At 51.5% G+C, this 25,327-nt stretch overlaps 1 protein-coding gene across 19 annotated transcripts in view; it reads right to left on the bottom strand.

Annotated features, from left to right (window-relative positions):
- The window catches only part of UBR5 (ubiquitin protein ligase E3 component n-recognin 5), a 2,132,574-nt gene that overhangs the window by 748,068 nt on the left and 1,359,179 nt on the right, over positions 1-25,327 (bottom strand). For all 19 annotated transcript variants that reach the window (XM_078686916.1, XM_078686920.1, XM_078686919.1 and 16 more), the window contains one exon: positions 17,962-18,192. In XM_078686916.1, the coding sequence (XP_078543042.1) occupies positions 17,962-18,192 (231 nt within the window). The remainder of the gene's footprint in view (positions 1-17,961; positions 18,193-25,327) is intronic.

The raw sequence follows: 25,327 nt of genomic DNA, 5'->3' as shown, positions 1-25,327 counted from the left end.
ACTTTAACCGGGGTTCACAGTTACATACATGTCGTGTCCCTCTAGAAGGGTGGAATGCTACCCCCGTCGCCAGAATTGGCGAGGGGGTAGTATTCCAAATCGTATGACACCTTACTCGACATGTTTTGATAATGTTATACCAGAGTTAGCATTTAACCGCGAGGTTGATAATGCATTTAAGAGTATATGGTATAGAGTTATCATGGAACAGCTATTAGGACTTGGTTCCGCAAGCTGCAAACGGGCTCAGCTCATGCCAGAGCACCATCTCACATAATTCCAAGCACTCTGCCTTCAGGATTGATAAGGCCTTCCATAGGAGTGACTGATAGGAATATATGTGTCCATTTTAGGGTTAGATATAGGTATACAATATCTACAGCAAAGGGTGTTTACACCACCTTGCCCCAGCTGTCATGCAGCCAGTTGTGTCAGATTTAGATGGCCAGCCAGGGGTGGCATAATACATGCTTCAGCCCCTGGTAGACCCTGGGTACACCTATGCCCTGTGTACAGGGACTGATAAGGTGGCCCAGTACCAAATGGTAAATGCACCTAAAGTACATGGATGTCAATTTAGAGAGAGAACAGCTAGGCTGTGGGGGTCTGATTAGCAGGCCCACAGCCAGGGAAAGTCGTAAACCAGTGAAGCAAAAAGCAAAAATCTGGGGTGACCATAGGATTGCAGACCCCACTCTCCTACAGGAGGGTCTGCAAGTGGACTTAAACACAGGGCTCCAATGGGGGGTGAGTCGCAGGTAGAGGGAGAATAGCCCAGTTCCCATCCAGGCAGAAGAGACCTCATCATCTTGGAGGAACACCGACCCCACAGGGGATGCGTTATGAAGACAAGAGAGGCAGCCCAGCCCCCACCAAGCAGTAGAAAACCTGGACAAGGCGGAAATGGTGGTGGTGGGAGGGGGGAGGTGGGGAGTGCACACCAAGCCCAGTCAAAGTACCAGAGACCCCCGCCAGAAGCCCCAGAGGTACAGGCAGCACAGAGGAGTACAGTGGAAGAAGGACTACCCCAAGACTCCAAGGAGAAGAGGTAGAAGCGAAGACAAAGGCTTCTACCGGAAAACACATACAGTGAAAAGGGCAGCCGAACCTATAACAGCCAGAAGTAGACAGACAAGACAGAATGGCGACTCAGTGAATTAGGGCAGGCACGAAAGGAAAGACTTAGTCTCACAAGGCTCCAGCAGTACAAGAAGCAGGAGTGCCATGGCCCACGCCAAGGCCCCCGGCCGCAGATCAGAAGAGCAGGCAGGCGCAGCTGGCCACTGACAAGCGCTACCAAACTGAAAGCCTAGACTACGCCAGGCTCAAACAAAAGCCAGGCCAAAAAAAATCCTAAACGACCCCTAGGAGGAGACCGCTCTGGACAGAACCGATCCACGCAGAAGAGCGACCAGCCGGAAGATAAGAGGAGAAACAAGTAGGACGTACCAAGCCGTCAACACAGGAAAGTAACCCTTCTGGAACACCAGACAGGGTATCAAGGCGAACGGCGGACAAAAGGGAAAAATCACCGCAGTACAACGCCGTGGATGGCAAAGCCACGGCAAGTCAAGACCAAGAAACCACACCAACGGAATACAGCAACATCAGGAAAGGCGAGGAACCCACAAAGGGGAGTCCACACCCTCCCTGCGCAAGACAGAGCTACACAATAGCTACAAGTACCCCACTTAGGGTATGACACGTCCCAAAGATCTTAGGGGAACCACTCTTAGGGAAGAAAATCCCGCATCAAAGAACAAACCAAAAAACCTGCGGCAGAAACCACAGAATGCTTAGTAATCAGCCAAAAAGTACACTCTTGCCACAAAGGGGCTGAACCAGCAGCCAACTTAAGAGAGGGGCCAACCAAGGGACCCCGAGGGCACAGCACACCACACAAACTGTAACGGTCACTCCAAAGACCAGATTCCAGGAGCAAGTGGGATACCACCTCCCACCAAGTCCCGGAGCACCAACAAACCAGCCTACGGAGGAGGAGGAGGAGGAGGAGGGGATGGGGGGGACGGGATGCGGGTGGGGACGGAGCCCCGCAAGAAGACGCTGAATGGCGGAGTTAAACAGAAGGACTCCATCAAAGGGCAGGTCAACCAGACGCTCCCTAATATTTTCAGGAAAAACAGCATCATGTAGCCAAGCATGGCGACGGAGAGCCACAGAAGTGGCCATAGCATGGCTGAGAGCATCGGCAACATCCAAGGCCCCACGAAGAATAAACCCAGACAGCTCCCTACCATCCAACACATGGCTCCTTAGCCAACACTCACAGAGTGTTGAGCAACCGCAAGGCAGCCCTGGAAGAAGCGAAGACGTTTCGCCCCCATGAATCCAACCATCGGGTCTCCTGAGACGGAGGGAACATCACCACAGGCAAGGACGGAAAAGCCGTCCGTAGAAGAGAACCTTGAGTATAAGGAAAGGCAGTCAGGGTCGTGCGGAGCCAGACAGTGGCGATGCAGGAGCGGCTGAGGCACTGGATCACCCGTGGCAGGGCGCCACCAAACCCCCAGAAGAGAATTATGGAGCGACACTTCAAAAGGAAGGAACAGCTTCCGTCCACCAGAGCCCTAGTGGAGAACTTCCAAAAGGTTATCTGTAGGAAATGGATTGACAGGTTCACCAATCGGCTGAATGCCAGCGGCTGTGGAAAAAGCCCGAACAAAGCGCATCGCGGATGAGAAAGTAATTCCTCCGTGGGCGACGGCTGCAGACTGAGCCGTCCGTCCCCAAGTCCAGGGGGAAGCGGCATGCGCCGGAATAGGGGGGATACACAGATGAGTGGGGAACCTGAGGGTGCCCAGGGGAAGGTGCAAAAGCCAGCTGCGAGCCACAGAAAGAAGGGTTCGAGGATTGAGGTCGCTGGGACAGCAAGGTGCCCTCCCTGGAAGATGCCGGTGAAAAGACAACAATGCGACGCCCTATCTTCGGTGAAGAAGACACCAACAGATGACAGACCTCTGGAGAGGAAGGAACCTCAGGAGACGAATCAAGCACCCAATGCAGGCATGGTTCAGTGGAGTCTGCCACAGGCACCTGATCGACGTCGATAGGTGACGAAGTGGGCATTTGCGGCGGCGGGTCCACCTCTGCCACCATGTGCTCCCCAGGAGAATTCAGCGATATCGACGTCGGTACGGCGAAGGAGCGGCGCCGAAAAGGCGCTGGCTCGGTCTCAGACAGGGCAGCTGCCCGCGACGAAACAGAGAGGGACTCTGAAAAGCACCCCAGGTCCCAGCCTCCACCCGTGACTCCGCCAGAGCCGGGGAGGAAGGCTCCAGCCGCCTGCTCAGAGGACTGAGGGGGACTCGGGGGCAAGCCCGGAGTCCAGGCAATCTCCTGCGACACCACAGGGAGCCCTGTCTGGATTTGCAGCGAGGCAGGGATGCCAGGCGCCGAAGAGGGGAGCCCCGAAGAACTACACCTAGACGACACCACCCTTCTACGACCTGAAGCCGAAACCACGGACAACGTCAGGGCGGAGTCAAGTGGTGTCGTCCCCCTGGCGCGCAGGAATCCTGTGGCAAAAAGTTTTCTGTATCCAGTCTCCCGCCTGGGGATAATTCTACGTTAAGGAATCTGTAGCTAGTAGTCTATCAGATGTCCCGGAATCGCTGTTTGGGAGAATAAACCCAAAACTGCGCCGTGTCCATAAAAGCTCCGCTAAAGAGGAGCTTCTGAGGGGGAATCAGGTGCGACTTCGGTGCATTGATGGAGAACCCCAACAAATGTAGGAGGTCGGCCATAGTCTAGAGGTGGGAGATGATTGCCTGGGGCGAGCCCGTCTTCAACAACCAGTCGTCGAAATAGGGGTAGAGTGAAACCCCTGATCTGCGCAGATGAACTGCGACCACCACCTTCACTTTCGTGAACACCTGTGGGGCGCTGGTAAGGCCAAAAGGGAGCATGGTGAACTGAAAGTGCTCCTGGCCTACCGTGAACCGCAGGTAACGCCGGCGGGCTGACAGGACAGGGATATGAAAATAAGCGTTCTGCAAGTCCAACGCTACCATCCAGTCTTGTGGGTCCAGGGCAGACCAGACCTGAGCAAGTGTGAGCATCTTGAACTTATCCTTCCGGAGGAAGCGATTGACATTCCAAGTGTCCAAGATAGGACACAGGCCCTTGTCCTTCTTTGGAACCAGGAAGTAGTGGGAGTAACCACCACAACCTACTTCTGGCGTCGGAACGCGCTCAATAGCCCCCTAGGCACTTCTCCTGCTGGAGAAGTGCCAAGTGATCCCACAATATGCGGTGGTACGGAGGTGGCATGGTTGGAGGGGTGGTCTGGACGGGGAAGGAGTAGCCCCTTCGGACAATCTGTAAAACCCACCTTTTCATAGTGATGGTGCGCCAGTGGGGGAGGTGATGGCGAATTCTGCCGCCCACTGGCGTTTGGTGAGCCTGAAACACTGGATTAAGAAGGTTTGGCAACAATGGTGGCAGAGGAGGTGGTGTACCAACCAGCCCGCTGGCCCCGTAACCCACCTCGGCGGGTCCCACGACCGCAGCTGCGCCGAGACTGTTGCTGCGCTGAGACTGTTGCTGCGCAGGTATGTGGCTCTGAAACAAACTTGTTTGGGCGCCCCTTCCTTGGCCACGAAAGGAGCGAAAAGCAGAAGCCAAAGGAGTGCGCATAGCCGAAAGGCCCAAGGACTTGGCCGTAGCTCGCAAGTTCTTAAAGCGCTCTAACGCTCTATCTGCCTTGTCGCCACAAAGGCGAATGCCATCAAAAGGCATGTCCATCTGAGTCTTCTGGACATCCCCTGAAAAGAGCCAGTGGTTCTCAGCCACTCGCACAAGTTACTTACTTGTGTAACGATATATCTGAAAGAGACACGTTAGTGAGAGATTCCTTACCTATTTTAGTGATAGATTCCGAAGATATCGTTACTGGTGTAACAATATATCTGAAAGAGACACATTAGTGATAGATTCCTTACCTATTTGTAGTGCCACTGTCGTGGAAATCGCTCAGCCCAGCAAATCGGCGGTGTCAAGGCCACAACGAATTGTGAACTTGGCTGCATCTCTCCCCTCAGCAATAGCTTGGGAGAGCACCGTCCGGGCCTTCTCCGGACATTGAGGCAGCATCTGTGCCACCGTATCCCACACAGAGTGGGAATAACGGTCCAAGAGGCAGAAGAGAAAGGAATATGCTACTTACCAGTATGCATCTGTTCTTGGCATAGAGGGCTGCAGAGTGGTACATTTATGAATAGATCGCCATCTGGTGTTGGGCTCGGATGATTGCACTTGTTTTTCTTCTGGAGAAGTCTTTGTCGTCATCGATGACTCCTCCTCTGGGTGTTAGTGCGCATGGGCATCGGCTCCATCCTTAGATTGTTTTGCCATAGTAGGGTTAGATGGAGTAGTGTAGTAGAATACATAAAGATATGCCCATGTAAGTGTATCTAAATAAGATAATGTTGGGACAGACACAGGTTTCCGGGGAGGCAGGGAGGGCATGTACCACTCTGCAGCCCTCTATGCCAAGAACAGATGCATACTGGTAAGTAGCATATTCCGTTCGAGGCATATGGGCTGCAGATGGTACATTTATGAATAGATTATACAGCAGTTACCTCCCTAGCGGTGGTCACCCGTGTCTGTCGCAACTGTTTGAAATAGAGTTTTTAAAACAGCTTGGCCCACTCTGGCTTGTTGTGTAGCCTGCACATCAACACAGTAGTGCTTTGTAAAGGTATGTGGTGTAGACCAAGTTGCTGCTCTACATATGTCATCTAGGGGAATGTTCCCTAAGAATGCCATAGATGCTCCTAGCTTACGTGTAGAATGAGCTCTAGGAGGAACAGTTAATGTTCTCTTTGCTTTTATGTAACATATTTGTATACATCTTACAATCCATCTAGCGATGCGTGCTTTAGAGATAGGATTGCCCTTATGTGTTGGGGAAAATGCTACAAATAGTTGTTTAGTTTTCCTGAAATTTTGTGTCCTTTGTATGTAGTACAAAATGGCCCTTTTGACATCTAGTGTATGTAGGGCCCTTTCTGCTACCGTCTGTGGCTTTGGGAAAAAGACTGGTAGTTCCACCGGTTGATTGATGTGAAATGCTGATATTACTTTAGGCAAGAACTTTGGGTTTGTACTAAGAACCACTTTATTCTGATGTAATTGTAGGAATGGTTTTTGTATTGTCAGTGCCTGTAATTCACTTACTCTCCTGAGTGAGGTAATGGCTATAAGAAAGGCCACCTTCCATGTAAGGAATTGTATTTTACACCTATGCATAGGTTCGAAAGGTGGTCCCATTAGTCTGGTGAGTACTACGTTGAGGTTCCAGACCGGTGAAGGTGGTAATCTTGGTGGAATGACTCTTTTAAGGCCTTCCATGAAGGCTTTTATTGCTGGCACTCTAAACAGGGATATGTGCTGCCTGTTTTGTAGGTACGCTGCTATAGCTGCTAGATGTACTCTGATAGATGTATACGCGAGATTACATTGCTGTAAGTGTAGTAAGTAGCAAATAATCTGCTTTGTTGATACGTCCAGAGGGTTGATATTATTAGTGGTACAGTATATAGCAAACCTCTTCCACTTAGCTGCATAGCATGCTCTGGTGGTGGGACGTCGCGCTTGCTTAATTATCTCCATGCAATTTGGGGGTAGATCTAAGTACCCAAATTCTAGGATTTCAGGAGCCAGCTCGCTAGGTTCAGTTGTGTGGGATCTGGGTGCATTATTTCTCCATGGTTCTGTGTAAGGTGCATGGGTAGAAATCTTAGCTTTTGGTGTGGCACTTGTGAGAGTTGCAAGAGCGTGGTGAACCACGGTTGTCGTGCCCACGTGGGTGCTACTAGTATCATGGTCATTGAGTGTTGTTGCAGCTTTCTGATCACTAATGGGATTAGTGGGAGAGGGGGAAAAGCGTATGCAAATTTGTTGGACCAATTTATCCATAACGCATTGCCCTGCGACAGGTGGTGTGGGTACCTGGACGCGAAGCTTTGGCATTTTGCGTTCTGATGAGTGGCAAAGAGGTCTATCTCTGGTTGTCCCCATCTTTGGAAGAATGGTTGCAGTATTTGTTGGTGCAGTTCCCATTCGTGTATTTGTTCCGACTGTCTGCTTAAGATGTCTGCTATCTAGTTTTGAACTCCTGGTAGGTGTTCTGCTAACAGATAGATGTTTTGAGGAATGGCCCATCTCCAAATTTCCTGTGCTAGTCTGGATAGTTGGAGAGAATGTGTCCCCCCCCTGTTTTTGAATAGAATACATTGCTATCATGTTGTCTGTTCTGATCAGGACTGCTTTGTTGGTAACATGCATTTGAAAGGCTTTCAATGCTAGAAACACTGCTAGTAGTTCTAGATGATTGATGTGCAGCCTTCTTTCCTGCACACTCCATCTTCCTTGTACTGTATATTTCTCCATATGCGCTCCCCATCCCGTGAGCGATGCGTCCGCTGTTATTGTCACCTGTGGAATTGGTTCTAGGAACGACCGCCCCTTGGCAATGTTTGTTGTGTTCCACCACTTCAGAGAGAGGTGTGTGCGGTCGTCTACCAACACCAGATCTGTAATCTGTCCTTGAGCCTGATTCCACTGTGTCGCTAAACATTCTTGTAGCGGACGCATTTGTAGTTTGGCATATGGTATTAGCAGTATGCAGGATGACATCATCCCTAATAGCTGCATGAACACTCTTGCTGTTAGTGAGTGTTGTGGCTGAAATCTTTGAATGATTGTAAGCATTGTCTGGATCCTGACTGGATTGGGGTATACTTTTGCTTTTTCTGTGTCTATAGTAGCCCCTAAATATTGTTGAACCTTGCTTGGTTGCTGGTGTGACTTTGTGTAGTTGACAGTGAACCCTAGTTGGTGCAGCATGTGAATTGTCTTCTGTGTGTTCTGAAGACATTCTTCTTGTGACTTGGCCTTTATTAGCCAGTCGTCCAAGTATGGGAAGACATGTATTTGTTGTCTTCTTAGGTGGGCTGCAACCACTGCTAGGCATTTTGTGAACACCCTTGGTGCGGACGTGACACCAAACGGAAGGACTTTGAACTGATAATGTTGTCCTTCTACCACAAACCTTAGATATTTCCTGTGGGCTTTGTGAATCGGGATATGAAAGTAAGCGTCTTTTAGATCCAGTGTAGAAAGAAAGTCCCCTTTTTTCAGTAAAGGAAGTACTTGTTGGAGCGTGACCATATGGAAATGTTCCGAATTTATGTATGCGTTGAGAGGTCTTAGGTCTAGTATTGGCCTTAGAGACCCGTCCTTTTTGTGAATTAGGAAGTATAGGAAGTATACTCCTGTTCCTTGTTGTTGCTTTGGAACCTTCTCTATGGCATGCTTTTGTAGCAGAGATAGTACTTCTTGTTTTAACAGTGTTAAGTGATCTTGTTTCATTGGACACTGTTTGGGGGGGATGTTTGCTGGGGTAGATGTGAGTTCCAGGCAATAACCATGTTGGATAATTTGTCTCACCCACCTGTCTGATGTGATGTTTTCCCAGACAGGTAGGAACTGTGATAGGCGTCCCCCGACCGGTGTTATATGGTCTGGGGGTGCTGTATGAAGTCACTGCTTTGGGGTTGGAGAGTTGCGGTTGTTGTTGTTTCCGCAACCTCTACCCTTGTTGTTGTTACCTCTGTAACCACCTCTAGAATTACCTCTGGGTGATGTCGGTGTAAAAGAGGTTTGTTGCTGGCTTGTACCTGTATTTTTGGATCCTCCTCTATAGGTGGACCTACGAAAGGAACCTCTTTGGGTCGGCTGTTGCAATGTTCCCATTGATTTAGCCGTTTCCGTATCCTTTTTCATCTTCTCTAAGGCCTCATCTGTCCCTGTGCCGAAAAGTGTTTTCTCATCAAAAGGTTGGTTCAGTAATGAAGTTTGCACCTCTTGTTTGAACCCTGAAACCCTGAGCCATGCATGTCTCCTTAACATGATGCTTGTGTTTATGGATCTTGCTGCAGTGTCTGCCGCGTCTAGGGCGCACTTGATTGAAGTGTCAGTAATTAACTTCCCTTCCTGTATGAGTTGATCTGCCCTCTTTTGATGTTCTTTAGGGAGATGTGTGATGAGTTTTTCTAACTCATCATAATGCGCTCTGTCATACCTTGCAAGTAGTGCTTGTGTATTAGCTATGCACCAGCTGTTTGCCGCTTGAGATGCTACTCTCTTGCCAGAGGCATCTATTAGCTTAGACTCTTTGTCAGGAGGTGGAGCTTCTCCTGTAGATAAAGAGTTTGCTCTCTTACGAGCGTTTGTGACCACTAGTGAGTCTAGAGGAGTTTGTCCTTTGATGAATATTGGGTCTTTCGGAGCTGCCCTATATTTCTTATCAATTCTTGGGTTCAGTACCCTAGCCCTCACCGGGTCTTTGAATATCTCTGATGTGTGATTGAGAAGGCCCTTAAGCATTGGTAGTGTTCCTGATGTTCTTTGTGCAGCAGGTAGTGTTTCTAATAGGAAATCCTCTATTTGAGGTTCTGCATGTAGTTCTACCTTGTGGTATTTTGCTGCTCTATTAATGAGTTGCGCAAAACCAGTATTATCATCAGGAGGTGAAGGTTTTGACGGATACAATTCAGGGTCGTTATCGTTATCTGACCCTACATTGTACTGTTCCCATGGGTCTGCCTCCTCTGGGATTGTCTCTTCATCATCCCCAGGATGTTCTCCCTCCCCTGTGTCACTTTCTACGTCTGTTGTAGGTGTAGATGGTCGTGTGGGAGGAATAGTTGGCCTATTGTGAGGAGTAGGAGAAGAGGGTGTGTCTCTAGGTTGTGGGGAAGGGGGAGGAGTTGTATTTGTCCCCATTGTTCTCTTCTTCGGAGGAGTTTTGTCGTCCGATTGGTCATTTTTTCTCTTTTTAGGTAGTTCTGTGACTACCTTGCCAGTTTGTGGATCAATAAACAGAGTCTTTTGTTTAGGATCGGTTTTATATTCCTGTGTCAGTACCGCAGTTTTCGGGTCCGACAGGTGTTTTTTCTTCTGACTGTCCATTTGTATTTTCGGCACCGAGATTTTATTCGGATCCGATGTCTTCGGTGTCGAGGGTGTCTTCGGTGTCGAGGTTGTTTTCGACGTCGAAGCGTGTTTCGGTGCCGACAGGGACTGTTTCGACTTCGAGCTTTCCTTGATATGGAGCTTCGGTGTCGATGTCGGGGTGGGTCGTTTATCGGAACCACCATGATGGGAGACCGAGTGTTTCGGTTTCGTTGCCGGGCCCGAAGGCGGGGCGTCGGAAACTTTTTTCGGTTGTCTGACCGGGCTCGAGGGCGGGGTCGACACCGTGCGGGGTCTGTTCTTTGGTAAAGGGACGTCGTCACTCACGGTTTGTTGGACGTCGATTTCCTCGACGTCGGACTCGTCCGCTTCAGACCCCGCCTCGTCGTGCTCTTCTTCCTCCTCTTCTGGGTGCTGGTCCTCGAACAGCTCCGGGATTGCTTGTGACTGCATTCTCGATACCTCGTGTCTTTGGGCTCGACGGTTTCTAATCGTCGATTTTGAGGAAAATGCTGCACAGGCCTCACAGTCCCTGAATTCGTGTTCAGGGGACAAGCAGAGGTTGCACACCTCGTGTAGGTCCTTGTGTGGGAACTTAGCACCACACGTTGGACATTTTTTGAATGGAGTCCTTTTCTTGGACTCCGGGCTGGACTACGTCGAGCTGGTCTTCTCGTAGTCGTCGTTCTTCGAAACGCGTCGAGATGGAAGTGTAGTCTCGTTCGATAACAATACCGTCAAATTGGAAAGGGTTACGCGCCGAATATAACTTTCTTTATCGAAGTCGATCCGGAGCGCTTCGATCCTCATCCGAACCCGATGGCGGGAAAAAACAGTCTAAGGATGGAGCCGATGCCCATGCGCACTAACACCCAGAGGAGGAGTCATCGATGACGACAAAGACTTCTCCAGAAGAAAAACAAGTGCAATCATCCGAGCCCAACACCAGATGGCGATCTATTCATAAATGTACCATATGCAGCCCATATGCCTCGAACATATTCTTCCCAAACTGCTCCAGTTTCTTGGATTTCTTGTCCGGAGGTGCGGAAGGGAATGCGCTTGGGGACGCAGAAGCTTGGACAACCAAGCTCTCTGGAGTAGGGTGCTAGGAGAGGAAAATGGGGTCGCCCAGGGCCGGGCGATGGCGTCGGGCCACATTCCTATCCACAGGAGCCCCTGTGTTGGGCCTGGACCAGATGCCCAAAAGGACGTCTGAAAGTGCATAATTAAAGAGCAGCAGCGGCTCTCCAGAGGAAGCCGCCGGCCGAAGCACTTCTGTCAGGAGGTTAGTCCTGACGGCCACTGTAGGGAGCTTGAGGTGGAGAGCCTCTGCTGCCCTACGCAACACCACGGAATAAGTATCGCCCTCCTCAGTAGCCACGGTAGAAGGAGACAGTGTGCCAGATTCTGGTGAGAAATCCAGATCACCAGCGTCCCCCAAATCCTCTGCCCAGTCCGGGTAGAGCTGGCATTGGGATGCAAGAGATTCTTCAAAACCCTCCCAGTCTTCCATGTCCTCCATCACCAGCAGGGCAGGTGGGAAAGATGGAGAAGGATGGAGATAGGGATAAAAAAAAATCCTGTCGGAATCGGCGTAGATCGACACCAGTCTGGCATGTCTCCATGTCGGGGACATCGGCCGGGCAGTCGACGTCGATAGAGGTCAACCGACATCAGAAGGGATCCAAGCATGGATCCATGTGGGTCTCGCGGTGCAGAGGCTAGAAGCACAAGTTACTACTTGTGTAACGATATATCTGTAAGAGACATTAGTTAGTATTAGATTCCTTACCTTAGAATATCCCCAGGCGTCAGACTGGATCCGGAAATTTTTGCGTAGCAGTACCCTTGCGCGTCGGTAGGCGTCGTCTGCGGCTCCGCGTCCGTTGTCGGCGTCGTGGGCGCCGTGATGACGTCGTTGGAGTACTTTTGCGCCGCCTCCGCGTGCTGACGTCAGTTCTTAGACACAGCTTTTCCGCGCCAGAAACGCAGAGCCATGTTAAAAACCAACACTGGTGCCATTGAAACTAGGGCCCTGAAAGGGGACAACCCTAACCCTAGATATTGGTTCGCAGAACAGGGAGGATGGGTGGGTCGGTAAGGAATCTAATACTAACTAATGTCTCTTACAGATATATCGTTACACAAGTAGTAACTTGTGCATCTGAAAGAGACACGTTAGTATTAGATTCCTTACCTTAGAATAGATACCCCAGCAATACCAACCCCGGTGGTGGGTCTGCGAACCAATAATCACACCAGAAAGTCCTGGAGGACGGAACGGCCAAAGAAGCCATCCCTCCGGACTTGGCTGTCCAGGCAGTAGTGTCTTGCAAACGTGTGCAGTGATGCCCACGTAGCTGCCTGACAGATGTCTTGTAAGGGCACTCCCCTGCCCAGGGCAGTAGTAGCCTCCGTGGCTCGGGTAGAATGAGCCCGCAATCCAGCAGGAGGCTCCTTCCGAGCCAAGGAGTAGCATGCCTGGATACACAGGAGGATCCACCGGGAGATGGTCCTCTTGTGCACCGCTTTCCCCTTCTTCGCGCCCACGTAACCAACAAAGAGTTGGTCATCCACCCGGAACTGGCGTGTGCGATCCAAGTAGAATGAGAGCGCACGTTTTGGGTCCAGACGGTGGAGCCGCTCTTCCTCTTTAGAGGAATGCGGTGGCGGGAAGAAGGATGGCAAGGTGATAGACTGCCCGATGTGGAAGGCTGTGACAACCTTGGGCAGGAAAGAAGGTTTGGTACGCAGCACCACTTTGTCCGGATGGACAGAAAGGAAAGGTGGAGTACAAGAAAGGGCCTGGAGCTCACTCACTCTCCTGGCAGAGGTGATGGCAACCAGGAAAGCAGTCTTTAAAGTCAGAAGGCGAAGAGGACAGTTGTGAAGTGGCTCAAAGGGAGTGCACATCAGAAATGTAAGAACCAGGTTCAAGTCCCACCGAGGCATCACAAACGGAACAGGAGGAAACGTGTGTGTGATGCCCTTAAGAAATCTATTAACAATAGGGGACTTGAACAAAGAAGGTTGATCAGGCAGCCTGAGAAAGGATGAAAGGGCAGAAAGGTAGCCCTTGATAGTGAGTATACACCAGAAGGTATCTAGGAGTCTAAAAAGTGAAATCAAATCACAGACAACCATTGGCATGACAAAATTATATTTTCACTTATCACTTTTTTGCACTGATTTTTTCTACTGTGTCCGCCTAACAGATAAGAACTATAGGGTCTCTTTATTCTCACAGTCCTCTATTACGTCTTGTGTGACTGTGAGGGCACTGACTCCTGGGCAAGGAGAACCCAAATGATGTGATAGTGGCGGTACAGTTAGACTACTGATGGGAACATTTTCACCTAGAGTATGTGCCTCACGTGAATGTGTTGTTATTTTTTTCACGTGATGCGACTGATTAATGTAGTCTCCACCTTTCTCTTATTTTGTCATGCCAATGGTTGTCTGTGATTTGATTTCACTTTTTAGACTCCTAGATACCTTCTGGTGTATACTCATGTTCTTGACAGGGGCATGTATCTAGTATTAGTCGGTAAACCAGCCCTTAGACCCCCCTTTAAGTAGTTTGTCTAATTGTTTTTATTAGCCCTTGATAGTGCCCAGAGCAGAGCCCTGCTGGGCAAGAGAAAGAAGGAAGAGAAGAACCTCAGAAAGAGGGGCAGAAAGAGGATCCACAGCCTTTGCTGTGCACCATGCCACAAACCTGTTCCACCGGCAGGCGTATACCGACTTTGTGGAGGGACGCCTGGCTGCCAGAATGATGTTACAAACTTCAGGAGGCAAATCAAATGGCCTCAACTGTCGCCGCTCAATCTCCAAGCATGGAGGTGGAGACTGGACAGGTTCGGGTGGAGGACCGTCCCCTGCTGCTGCGACAGAAGGTCCTCCTGAAGAGGCAGACGAACCGGGGGATCGACTGACATACTGAGTAGCTCTGGATACCAGTACCTTCTCGCCCAGTCCGGAGCCACAAGGATGACTTGGGCCCGGTCGCGCTTGATCTTCTTCAGCACTCTGGGCAGAAGTGGTATAGGCGGAAAGGCGTACAACAGACCGCAACTCCACACGCGACGAAAAGCGTCTCCGAGCGAGCGCCGCCTTGGAAATTCCAACGCGCAGAAATGATGAAATTGCGCGTTCTCTTCGGTGGCGAATAGATCTAACCAAGGCTCTCCCCATCGCTGAAAGAGGCCTTGCGCCACGTCAGAGTTCAGACGCCATTCGTGATCCATCATGCACCGACGGCTGAGCTCGTCCGCCCTGGCGTTCAGAGAACCTGCCAGGTGTTGAGCCACCAGGGTAACGCCCTGGGGTTCCAGCCATTGCCAAAGGCGAAGAGACTCTTGACAAAGGATCCACGACCCCACCCCGCCTTGTTTGTTGCAGTACCACATGGCGGTGGTGTTGTCAGTGAATACCTGCACTACACTCCCCCGGACAGAGGGGAGGAATGCCTTGAGTGCCAGACGAATTGCCCTGAGCTCCAACAGGTTGATGTGGAGCCGGGTCTCCGCCGGAGACCAGAGGCCACTGATCTCTGCCTCTCCCATGTGGCCTCCCCAGCCCTGGAGGGACGCGTCCGTCACAACTACGTGCTCCGGTTGGGGGAGGGAGAGGGATCTGCCGCTGACCCAATCACGGTCCGTAAGCCAACACTGCAGCTGTCTCGCAGTGCCCTCCGAGATCAGGACGTGGTCGGATAGGTTGCCCTGATGCTGGGCCCACTGAAACTTCAGGTCCCACTTCAGAGCCCGCATCCGCCACCTGGCGTGATGCACCAGTAGGATGCAGGAGGCCATCAGCCCCAGAAGCCGCGGCGCCACCCTGACCGAAACCTGGGATAACGGCTGAAAGATGGGAATCAGAGCCTGAATATCCCGGATCCGCTGTTCGTGCGGATAACCCCGAAACCGCGCCGAGTCCAGAAGCGCTCCGATGAAGAGGAGCTTCTGAGAGGGGCACAGGTGTGACTTCGGTACATTGATGGAGAACCCCAGCTGGTGCAGGAGGTCTGCCGTCGTCTGGAGGTGGCTGACGACTGTCTGGGGCGAGCCCGCCTTCAACAACCAGTCGTCGAGGTAGGGGAAGACTGAAACCCCTAACCTGCGCAGATGAGCTGCGACCACCGCCATCACCTTTGTGAACACCCGTGGGGCGCTGGTAAGGCCGAAGGGGAGTATGGTAAATTGAAAGTGCTCGTGGCCAACCATGAACCGCAGGTAGCGCCGGTGGGCAGGCAGGACGGGGATATGAAAGTAAGCGTCCTGCAAGTCCATCGCTACCATCCAGTCTCCTGGGTCCAGGGCAGCCAGGACCTGAGCCAGTGTCAGCATCTTTAACTTCTCCTTCCGGAGGAAGCCGTTGACGGTCCGTAGGTCCAAGATAGGGCGTAGGCCCCCTTTGCCCTTCTTGGGTACCAGAAAGTAGTGGGAGTAGCAACCACACTCTACTTCTGGCCCAGGAACGCGCACGATGGCCCCCTTGGCCAAGAGGGCCGTAACTTCCTCCTGCAGAAGTCGCAAATGATCCCCCGACACACGGTGGTTCTGCGGTGGCATGGCTGGAGGAGTCGCCTCGAAGGGGAGGGAGTAGCCCCTTAGGACGATTTGCAGCACCCACCTGTCCGACGTGACGGTGCGCCAGTGGAGGTGGTGATGGCGAACCCTGCCCCCCACAGGCGTCACATGGGCCTGAAAGCACGGACTAGGAGGGTTTTGAGGCGGATGCTGCGGGGGAAGGTGTGGACTGACCTCGCCGCTGCCCCCGACCGCCCGGACGGCGGTTCCCACGGCCGCCACCGCGTTGGGTATTGCCCTGCGGAGCGTGGCTGGCGGCGCGTGTGGGCGCACCCCTTCCGTGGCCACAAAAGGAGTGAAAGGCAGCCGATTGCAGGCGCTGGCCCGAGAGGCCCAAGGACTTGGCCGTAGCCCTGGAGTCCTTAAAGCGCTCAAGCGCATGGTCTGCCTTGTCGCCAAAGAGGCGACGGCCATCGAACGGCATGTCCATGAGTGTGCTCTGGACATCTGCCGAGAAGTTGGCGGACCTCAGCCAGGCGTGGCGTCTGACCGCCACCGTCGTTGCCATCGCTCTACCTAGCGAGTCGGTGGTATCCAGCCCACACCTGATAGAATACTTGGCTGCATCCCGGCCCTCCACAAGGGCTTGGCCGAGTTTGGCCCGTACCTCCAACGGACACTCTGGCAGCACTTCCGCGACCTTATCCCACACAGAGTGGGTGTAACGTCCCAAGAGGCAGGCGGTGTTGGAAGACCGCAGGCCTAGACTAAGGGATGAGAAGATCTTCTTCCCATACTGGTCATACCTCTTGGATTCCCTGTCCGGCGGGGCCAACGGGAATGCGGTCTGGGAATTGGAGGCCTGGATGACCAGGCTCTCGGGGGTAGGGTGGGAGGACAGGAAACATGGGTCACCCGGGGCTGGGCGGTGGCGTCTGGCCACGTTCCTATCTACGGGCGAACCCGTAGCGGGCTTGGACCAAGTGCCCAGAAGAACGTCGGTCAAGGCCTCATTAAAGGGCAGCAGAGGCTCGGCCGAGCTTGACTGCGGTTTAAGGACCTCAGTGAGGAGGTTAGTCCTCACGGCCGCGACGGGGAGCTCAAGGCCCAAGGCCTTGGCCGCCTTTATCAGCACCACACTATATGTTGCCCCCTCCTCCGAAGCCACGGTAGGAGGGGATACAAAACCAGTGTCTGGAGAGGTGTCCAGGCCACTGGCCTCCCCAAGGTCTCCTGTCCAGTCCTCATGAGACTGACACTCCCTGGTCAGAGGGTCCTCAGACCCCTCCCAGTCCTCTTCATCACCCATCTCCTGAAACTGAGGGTTCTCAGCTAATGGGGCCTGTTCATAGAAGTGAAACTCCCCAAACGATGTCTGGAGCGGCGCCCATCGGGCCGGAGCCGCTGACGAAGAAGGGTGAGGACCACCAGTCGGACCTGCGGGGCTAGAAGGCACGCCGGCAGGGCCCAACCAGCCGAAGAGGCGGGTCATGGCTGACAGAAATTCCTACAGCTGGGCCGGAGTCACCGACGTACCCGGGAAGGGCGGGTAGGCCAACGATGACTGCGTAGGCTCCGCCGGAGCGGGGAGGCACCACCCGCATCCTGAGCCGTGTCGCGTGACAGGCTAAGGGAAGGCGAAGAGCGACGTCGCTTCTTCGACTTCTTGTGCTTCTTCTTACCTGACCCCGAGTAGGAAGACCACGTTGAATAATGGTGGTGGCTCCGCCACCGGTCCCTTGACCTCCCACAGGACCGAGACCTTGAACGGCGCAGAGCCGACTCCCGTGCCTCAAGCAACTACTGCTCCCGCCAAGTTTTCAGATCCATGGCCCGGCAGTCGGGGCACGACGAAGGGTCATGGTCGCACCCCAGGCAGTAGAGACACCCGCGGTGCGGGTCGGTCTCCGACATCATGCAGGGACAAACCTCGCAAGAACTGAAACCAGGCATCCCTATACACCAGGAGTCAAAGACTCAAAAAAGCGACAAAAGTCCCCAAAAACTCAGTCAAAAATTGACTGGGGGTACCGCTCTCTCCGGATCTGCGCTTGCTGGTGCGGAAAAAGAAAGAACTGACGTCAGCGCTCGAGGGCGACATCTATGTAGCTACCGCGACGTCATCCCGGCAACCACGATGCCAACGATGTACGTGGAGTCAACCAACGCCACCTTCCGACGCACAGGCGTACTGCTGACGAAAAACTTTCCACATCCAGTCTGATGCCTGGGGGCCTAAGGTAAGGAATCTATAGCTAACTGTTTCTTTCAGAAGCTCTGTTATGGCTCTGTATGTGGTCAAATGATGTGGATCCAGGTAGGTGTCAAATAGTTTATAGATGATTGAACCACATGCCATAATGTTTACAAATAACAATGAAGCTGCAGGGCATACAGAATTAAGGAGAATTAATCTCTTTCATACCTTTTTCGTTCTAGCTGTGGAGTGTCCAACGTAGTCTGTTGATTCATTGCTTTGATCCAGTAAATAAGGGCTTGGAAAACATATGCAACATGTTTCAATGAACAGACATCCAGAACTGGAAGAACATCAGAATGTTCATCGTTGTGAGAACGCATCAATGAAAGGGCATAATTTAAGAAATCACCACGTGCAGACATCATTCCCTGACGGGCACTAAGCAAAGTGGCTCGCCTATAGAGAGAGGAAAATAAAGTTAGCAAGCCCTAATAGATTGCAAATTAATGTTTTTCGCATAGGTAAACAGTGGTAAAAGTAAAACTCCTTTCTCAATGTCAAATTTAAAACACAAAGGGCATGAACAGACCATAATAAAATTATTACCAATTTCCTTACACCTTTATCTTAACTTTTTTCCCTCATGACTTTAAATGGTGACTAGTTTAAATATAGCTCACAAACTAAAGGAGAAACAAGATAACCTGCTATTTACTTTTGCCTATGTAAAGTATGACACAAACTTGCCATTTTGCACATACTGCAGTATGCTTTATTTTTAAAAATGTGTCCATGCAAGTTTAGCACTATGCGGAGTCATTACAAACGCAATTTTCTTTGCTACCCATTATTGGAAGTATGGTAAGGTTGACAAGGTGATAAGGATTTCAGTTCCTAAAGATGCCAATTGTAGATGCTAACAAAACAGACTGGGCAGGCTTTGAAGCATTCCTCTCCCTCCCAACTCTGCCCTTCCCCACAAACAGAGAAAAAAAGTGTAGGATGCTGGCTTAGTATATGGCGCACACAATAAAGTAAGGCACCCTGCATTAATCCAGACGACCCTAAGGGGGATTTTAATGGTCTTAGACAACAATAGAAAGCTCTCTAAGTGGTAGCTGAGGAGAGCAGCTTTCAGGCTTAGTCCAGTAGGAACGCTACGCAGCTTGTTTTACCAGGTCTAATCATATAGTGCCCGTTATACTAAAATGAACCACACAGTGTAGTTATAAAAATAGTTATATTTATTATACACACTCACTAACACATTGGTGTATCTCCTACCAGGAGATATCAACACAATACTTCAGCTGTAAACAGTTAAGTAAGCACAAATACACAGTTGTCACCAGGGGGGAGACCAAACCATACACTAAAAAAGTGGAATGCTGTGAGAAGGTGCCCTCTTTCTGCATGGTTGCCCCCACTTTTTGATGACTTGCTGATGTACTTGGACTGAGTGTGCCCCGGGCTCCTGCTAATCAGGTACCCAGGGCCTATGTTCTTTCCCTAAAACTGCATTGAAGCCTAAACCCAATTGGCATCTCTGGCCACAGGTCAGTCCCTGGTAAATGGTACCACTGGTACCCAGGGCACTGTGACCAGGATAGGCCGCAAAGGGCTGCAGAACCTATTGTGCCACCCTTAGATACCCTGTTCCCTTACACATACACACTGCCTTCTTTGCAGGCTGCGTGTTTTGGTGCAGAACAAAGTGAAGAGTCAACATGGCATGCATCCCTGTGTGCCATGCCTACAACCCACTGCCCTGGTAAAGGTCAGTCACACCTCTAGCTGGGTGCATTATACCAGTGGTGAGGGTGCAGGTGCATGAGCCCTGTACCCCTACAGTGTCTAAGTCCATTCTAGACATTGTAAGTGCAGTGCTGCCATTAAGAGTATATGGTGCTGGGAGTTTGGCATCACAAACTCCACAGCACCATAAAGGCTACACTGAACACTGAGAAGTTTGGTATCAAACTTGTCAGCACCTTAAACCCACACTGATGCCAGTGTGGGATTTAATGAGAAATGCACACAGAGGGCATCTTAGAGATGCCCCCCATAAAACTAACCTACCACTAGTATCCAGGCTGAGTGGCTGCTTTTAGCTGCCTGTGAGAAAGTGCCCTCTTTCTTGCATGGTATGCCCCCACTTTTTGCTGAATTGCTGTTGTACTTTGAGTGTGCCCTGTGCTCCTGCCAATCAGGTAAACAGGGCATGTTTTCCTTCCCTAAAACTGCATTGAAGCCTAAACCCAACTGTTATCTCTAGCCACAGGTAAGCCCAGGTAAATGGGACCACATGTACTCAGGGCACTGTGACCAGAGAAGACCCCCAAGGAATGCAGCAATTATTATGCCACCCTTAGGGGCCCTGTACCCTGACACTGACACACACACACACACACACACACTGCAGGCTGAGTGTCTTGGTGCAGAACTAAACAGAGAGTCGACAGGGCACATATCCCTGTGAGCCATGCCCACAGACACACTGCCATGGCATTCTTTAGTCACCCTGCTAGCTGGGTGCACTATTTATTTATTAATGCATTTTTATATAGCGCAGACTTTACCAGAAGGTGTCAGAGCTCTTCACAATAAGACCAGAAATGATACATGAGACCATTACAAGTGAAAAAATTACAAAAGCAAACGTTACATTACATGAGGCAAAAGTGACAATTGTGAGCAAACAAAATACAAGAGGTAGCAAACGGTGCATTACAGGAGGAAAAAGTGACATGTGTGCAGGTTACAAAAGCCTACAAAGTACAAATAGAGGTATAATACTGCAATAAATGGAGGACACTCAAACACAAGAACAAACGTTACGTAGGCAATGGTGGCACTTGTGCAAGTATCGAAAGCAAACAAAATATAAAAGGTAGCAAACAGTGTGGGGACATGTGCATGAGCCCTGTGCCTCTACAGTACCCAGGGCCATTCCTGGGCACTGTAAGTGCAGTGCTGCCATTAAGAGTATAAGGTGCTGGGAGGTTTTCATTACGAACTCCACAGCACCATAATGGCTACACTGGAGACTGAGAAGTTTGGTATCAAACTTCTCAGCACATTAAACCCGCACTGATGCCAGTGTGGGATTAAATGTAAAATGCACGACAGAGGCCATCTTAGAGATGCCCGCTGAAACCTAACCAACTCTAAGTGTCCTGACTGCGTGGTACCAAGGCTGCCACCACCAGACATGTTTCTGGACCCCGGGTCGAGAGCCTACCACTCTTGGGGGCCTGAAACAATGCACAACCCTGGGACAAGGTGCCAAGCCTCCTCCCCCAGGATGGGCAGGGGAAGCTTCAAAGGCATGCCGCCTTTGTGAGTTTCTCCAGGCCACTTGCTGTACTCAGCAACTGGTCCCCACCGGTTCTGACCCACACTCTGGCGGGAAGACATGCGGGAAAACCTGTGAGGAAAGGGGGTGTGCCAGCCTCTGCCAACCCCACCCCTCAGGTGGGGAAGGCGAGGTGAAGCACAACTCAGGGCTCCCGCCATCTTGAGGATGGGGAGCCCCACCCAATCAGAGCTAGGCTCTTGCTCCCCTCCCACTGGAGAGTGGCAGGATAGGGGGTGTACTCACCCCAGGACATCTCTTCATTTAGTATTTAGGGGCACCCTGATCCTTTCTTCCTCAGATCCCGATTTTGAAACAAGAAGAAGATCAAGAAGAAAGAAGACCTACCGTGCAGCTGCTAACAAGAGGATGACACCAACTGACTTGGTCCCTGCCCTACAGGCCTGCCGATCCTTGAACCTGCTCCTGCTAAAACCCCGGCGTCTCCTGTGGTCAGCAAACTCGAAAACCCCGGAGGACCTGACTGCCTTGCTCATCTAGAGACTAGATCTCCCACGAGCAGTGGTTCTGCTCAAAAAGCAACAACCCCTGGTGCAAGCCAGGAAACGCAAATCCAGCACACTCTGCACCCGTCGAGCCTGGGCCGTGCCTGAGTAAACAAAAGGCCATGAGGACGTCCCCCGGCGATTGTGACCATGAATCCAGTGCCCACGGACCCTCCTCGACGCTCCTGACGACGCCTGCAGCCTCACAACAAGAGAACCCTTCAACCGCGACAAGCTGAGGTTAAGATTTCCCGACACCCAAAGACACCCCTGCACCCGGCGCCCCACGGCCCCTGTGCCCAACTCCTGGGTAGCTACCTAACCTCCAGCTATCCAACTTACCTCTCGAAGTGGTGGTCGCACCTGAAGAATCTCCATCCCCGAGTCTGCAGCCTTTGCTCAACTTCCAGCTTTTCCATCGAAATACATTGGGCGCCCGACGGTCCAAAAGCACCCTGCACCCAGCTGCCCGAGTGCCACTGGAAGTGCAGCAACTATCCTTTCCTACTTCCCCACTTGCCATGTGTAAGTAATCAGGAGCTCAGCTCCCACAGCAGCGTGGCCTGCGTGCTAGCAGCCACATTGGGCCTACTCACTCTGCACCCGGCTGCCCCTGTGAGGGTTTAACAACTGTACTTACCTGACCCTGGGAGACCCCCCCCCTCCCCCCCCCCCCCGAGTCTACCCCCAGAACCTTAACTCTGCCAGCCGAGTACTTACCCAAAGATGGATAACATGATTTCTTCCATAGGGTAACATTGGCTGGGTTTCACTGAGAATTTCTTTTAAGTGTCGAGTTTTGCAACTTTCAAATATTCCTTAAAAATCGTCCAAATAGCAAACTCGAAATTACTCACCTGCTATCAGGAGAGACCCTAGTGCCTGATCTTTGTGCCCAGCACTGACCTTTAAAAGTAATTATAATCGTGGTTTACTGTTGACCCAATTTTCCTCCATAGGAATACATTGCCTGTTTGTTTCCCAGAATGTCTGTCGATTTTGAAAACGTACAAATATTCCTTAAAAATTGCATGTGTAACAAAAACGATTTCTTTCAACTGTTTACAGGAAATGCACCAGGGCTGAATCCAGCATCCAGCCCTGAGTGAGAAAAACATATGTAAAGTTATTTTACTGCATTTACTTAAACACTCCCTTTTAGCTCAAAGTTATTCTGTGTTTAACTTGTGTTGCATATTGCAACAACTGTAACTATTGCATTCTAAAGTCTATTGCTACTTGAAAGTATTCAATTGCAACATCTCATTCTGAGAAAGTATTTATGATACCTACTGTGGTTCTAAAATAAACAACAATATATTTTTATATACATAACAATTGGCCTAGAGTTCAGTTCTTGAGTGTCTGAGACCATTTGCTGACAACAAATGCTTTACACTGTCCTCCAATACTTCCTTACTGCTCTACCAAGCTACCACTTTAGAGAGTAAGGTCATATCTAAATTTAGCCTCTGCCATACCTTTGGGGACTGTGGACTCTGTGCACACCGTACCTTACTTTGGTCCAGTATATACAGAGCCACTTTCATACAAAGTCGGATTACCCGAAGCTCCAAAAGGTTGATATGGAGCCGGGACTCTGCCGGAGACCAGAAGCCTCTGATCTCCACCTCTCCTAAGTGGCCTCCCCATTCCAGAAGGGACGCATCCATCACCACTGTGTGCTCCGGTTGGGGAAGGGAGAGGGATCTGCCAATGACCCAATCGCGATTCGTGAGCCACCACTGCAAGTGTTGTGCAGTGCCCTCCGAGATCTGCACGTAATCGGACATGTTGCTCTGATGCTGTGCCCACTGGAACTTCAGGTTCAGAGCCCGCATATGACATCTGGCATGTTGCAGTAGCAGGATGCAGGAGGCCATCAGGCCCAGGAGCCAGAGGGTTATCCTGACTGAAACCCAGGATAGAGGCTGAAAGATCGGCATCACAGCCTGAATATCCCCGACTCGCTGCTCATGAGGATAAACCCAAAACTGCATCGAATCCAGAACCACTCCGATGAAGGGGAGCTTCTGAGAGGGACTCAGGTGCGACTTCGGCACATTGATGGAGAACCCCAGGTGGATGAAGGACTCCTTGGGGCGAGCCTGCCTTCAACAACCAGTCGTCAAGGTAGGGGAAGACTGACACCCCTGACCTGCGCAGGTGAGCTGCGACCACCGCCATCACTTTAGTGAACACCCGAGGGGCGCTGGTAAGGTTGAAGGGGAGCACGGCAAACTGAAATGCTCCTGTCCTACCGTGAACCGCAGGTAACGCCGGTGGCCCGGCAGGACGGGGATGTGAAAATATGTGTCCTGCAAGTTCAACACTACCATCCAGTCTCCAGGGTCGAGGCCAGCCAAGACCTGAGCCAGAGTCAACATCTTGAAGTTCTCCTTCCGGAGGAAGCGATTGACGTCTCTGAGGTCCAAGATGAGGCACAAGCCCCCTTTGTGCTTCTTGGGGACCAGAAGGTAGTGGAAATAACAACCACATCCTACTTCCGGCGCAGGAACGCGTTCGATGGGCCCCTTGGCCAAGCGGGCCATAACTTCCTGTTGGAGAAGCGCAAAGTGATCCCCCGACATGCGGTGGAACTGAGGTGGCATTGCTGGGGATAGACTCGAAGGGGAGGGAGTAACCCCTCCGGATGAGTTGTTGCACCCACTTGTTGGAAGTGACAGAACGCCAGTGGGTAAGGTGATGTTGAATCCTGTCACCCACCGGCATGGTGTGCGCCCTGAAGCTCAGACTAGGAAGGTTTCGAGGTGGGCGTCGCGGGGCGGAGGTGGGCCGACCCTCAAGCCGGCCCCCAAAGCCATCTCAGAGGCTTCCACGCCCACGGGCACGCTGAGATTGGTTCTGTGCAGGCTTTTGGCTGAACGAATGATATGGGGTGCCTCTGCCATGACCACGAAAGGAATGAAAGGTAGACGTGGCCGGGCGCGTGGTGGAAAGGCCCAAGGACTTGGCCGTAGCTCATGAGTCCTTAAAACGCTCCAATGCAGTGTGGGCCTTATCAGCAAACAGGCGAGTGCCTTCAAAAGGCATGTCCATGAGCGAGCTCTGGACGTCCAGGGAGAAACCGGTGGACCTCAACCAGGCATGGCGACAAAGCGCCACGGTCGTGGAGATTGCCCTACCGAGGGAGTCCGCGGTGTCCAAGCACCAACGAATGGCAAACTTAGCCGTGTCCTTACCCTCAGCCACAGCCTGAGACAACACAGCCTGGAACTATTCCGGGCACTGAGGAAACACTTCAGTAACGGTATCCCACACCGCGTGGGAATAGCGGCCCAGAAGGCAGGCGGTGTTCACCGACCGCAGCCCTAAGCTGGCCGAAGAGAACAACCGCTTGCCAAACTGCTCCAATTTCTTAGAGTCCTTTTCTGGCGGAGCCGTGGGAAAGGCACTCTGAGACGTAGAAGCTTGAATGACCAGACTTTCGGGTGTAGGATTAGTGGTCAGAAAGGCAGGGTCACCCGGCGCCGAGCGATGACGCCTGGTGACGTTCTTCTCCACGGGGGGCCCCGTGGTGGGCCGTGACTAAGTGCCCAACAAGACCTCGGTGAGGGCATCATTAAAGGGCAGCAGCAGCTCCAATGAAGTGGATGCCGGCTGGAGCACCTCAGTGAGGAGGTTTGGATTCAGGGATACCGTGGGGAGATCGAGGTGAAGGACCTCAGTAGCCTGACGGAGCACCACCGTATACGAGGTGCCTGCGCCA

This window comes from Lissotriton helveticus, chromosome 4_1 (genome assembly GCF_964261635.1).
Source record: "Lissotriton helveticus chromosome 4_1, aLisHel1.1, whole genome shotgun sequence".
Classification (NCBI taxonomy): domain Eukaryota; kingdom Metazoa; phylum Chordata; class Amphibia; order Caudata; family Salamandridae; genus Lissotriton; species Lissotriton helveticus.
Note: the sequence above shows the minus strand (reverse complement) of the source record. Positions and strands in the feature narration are given on the sequence as shown.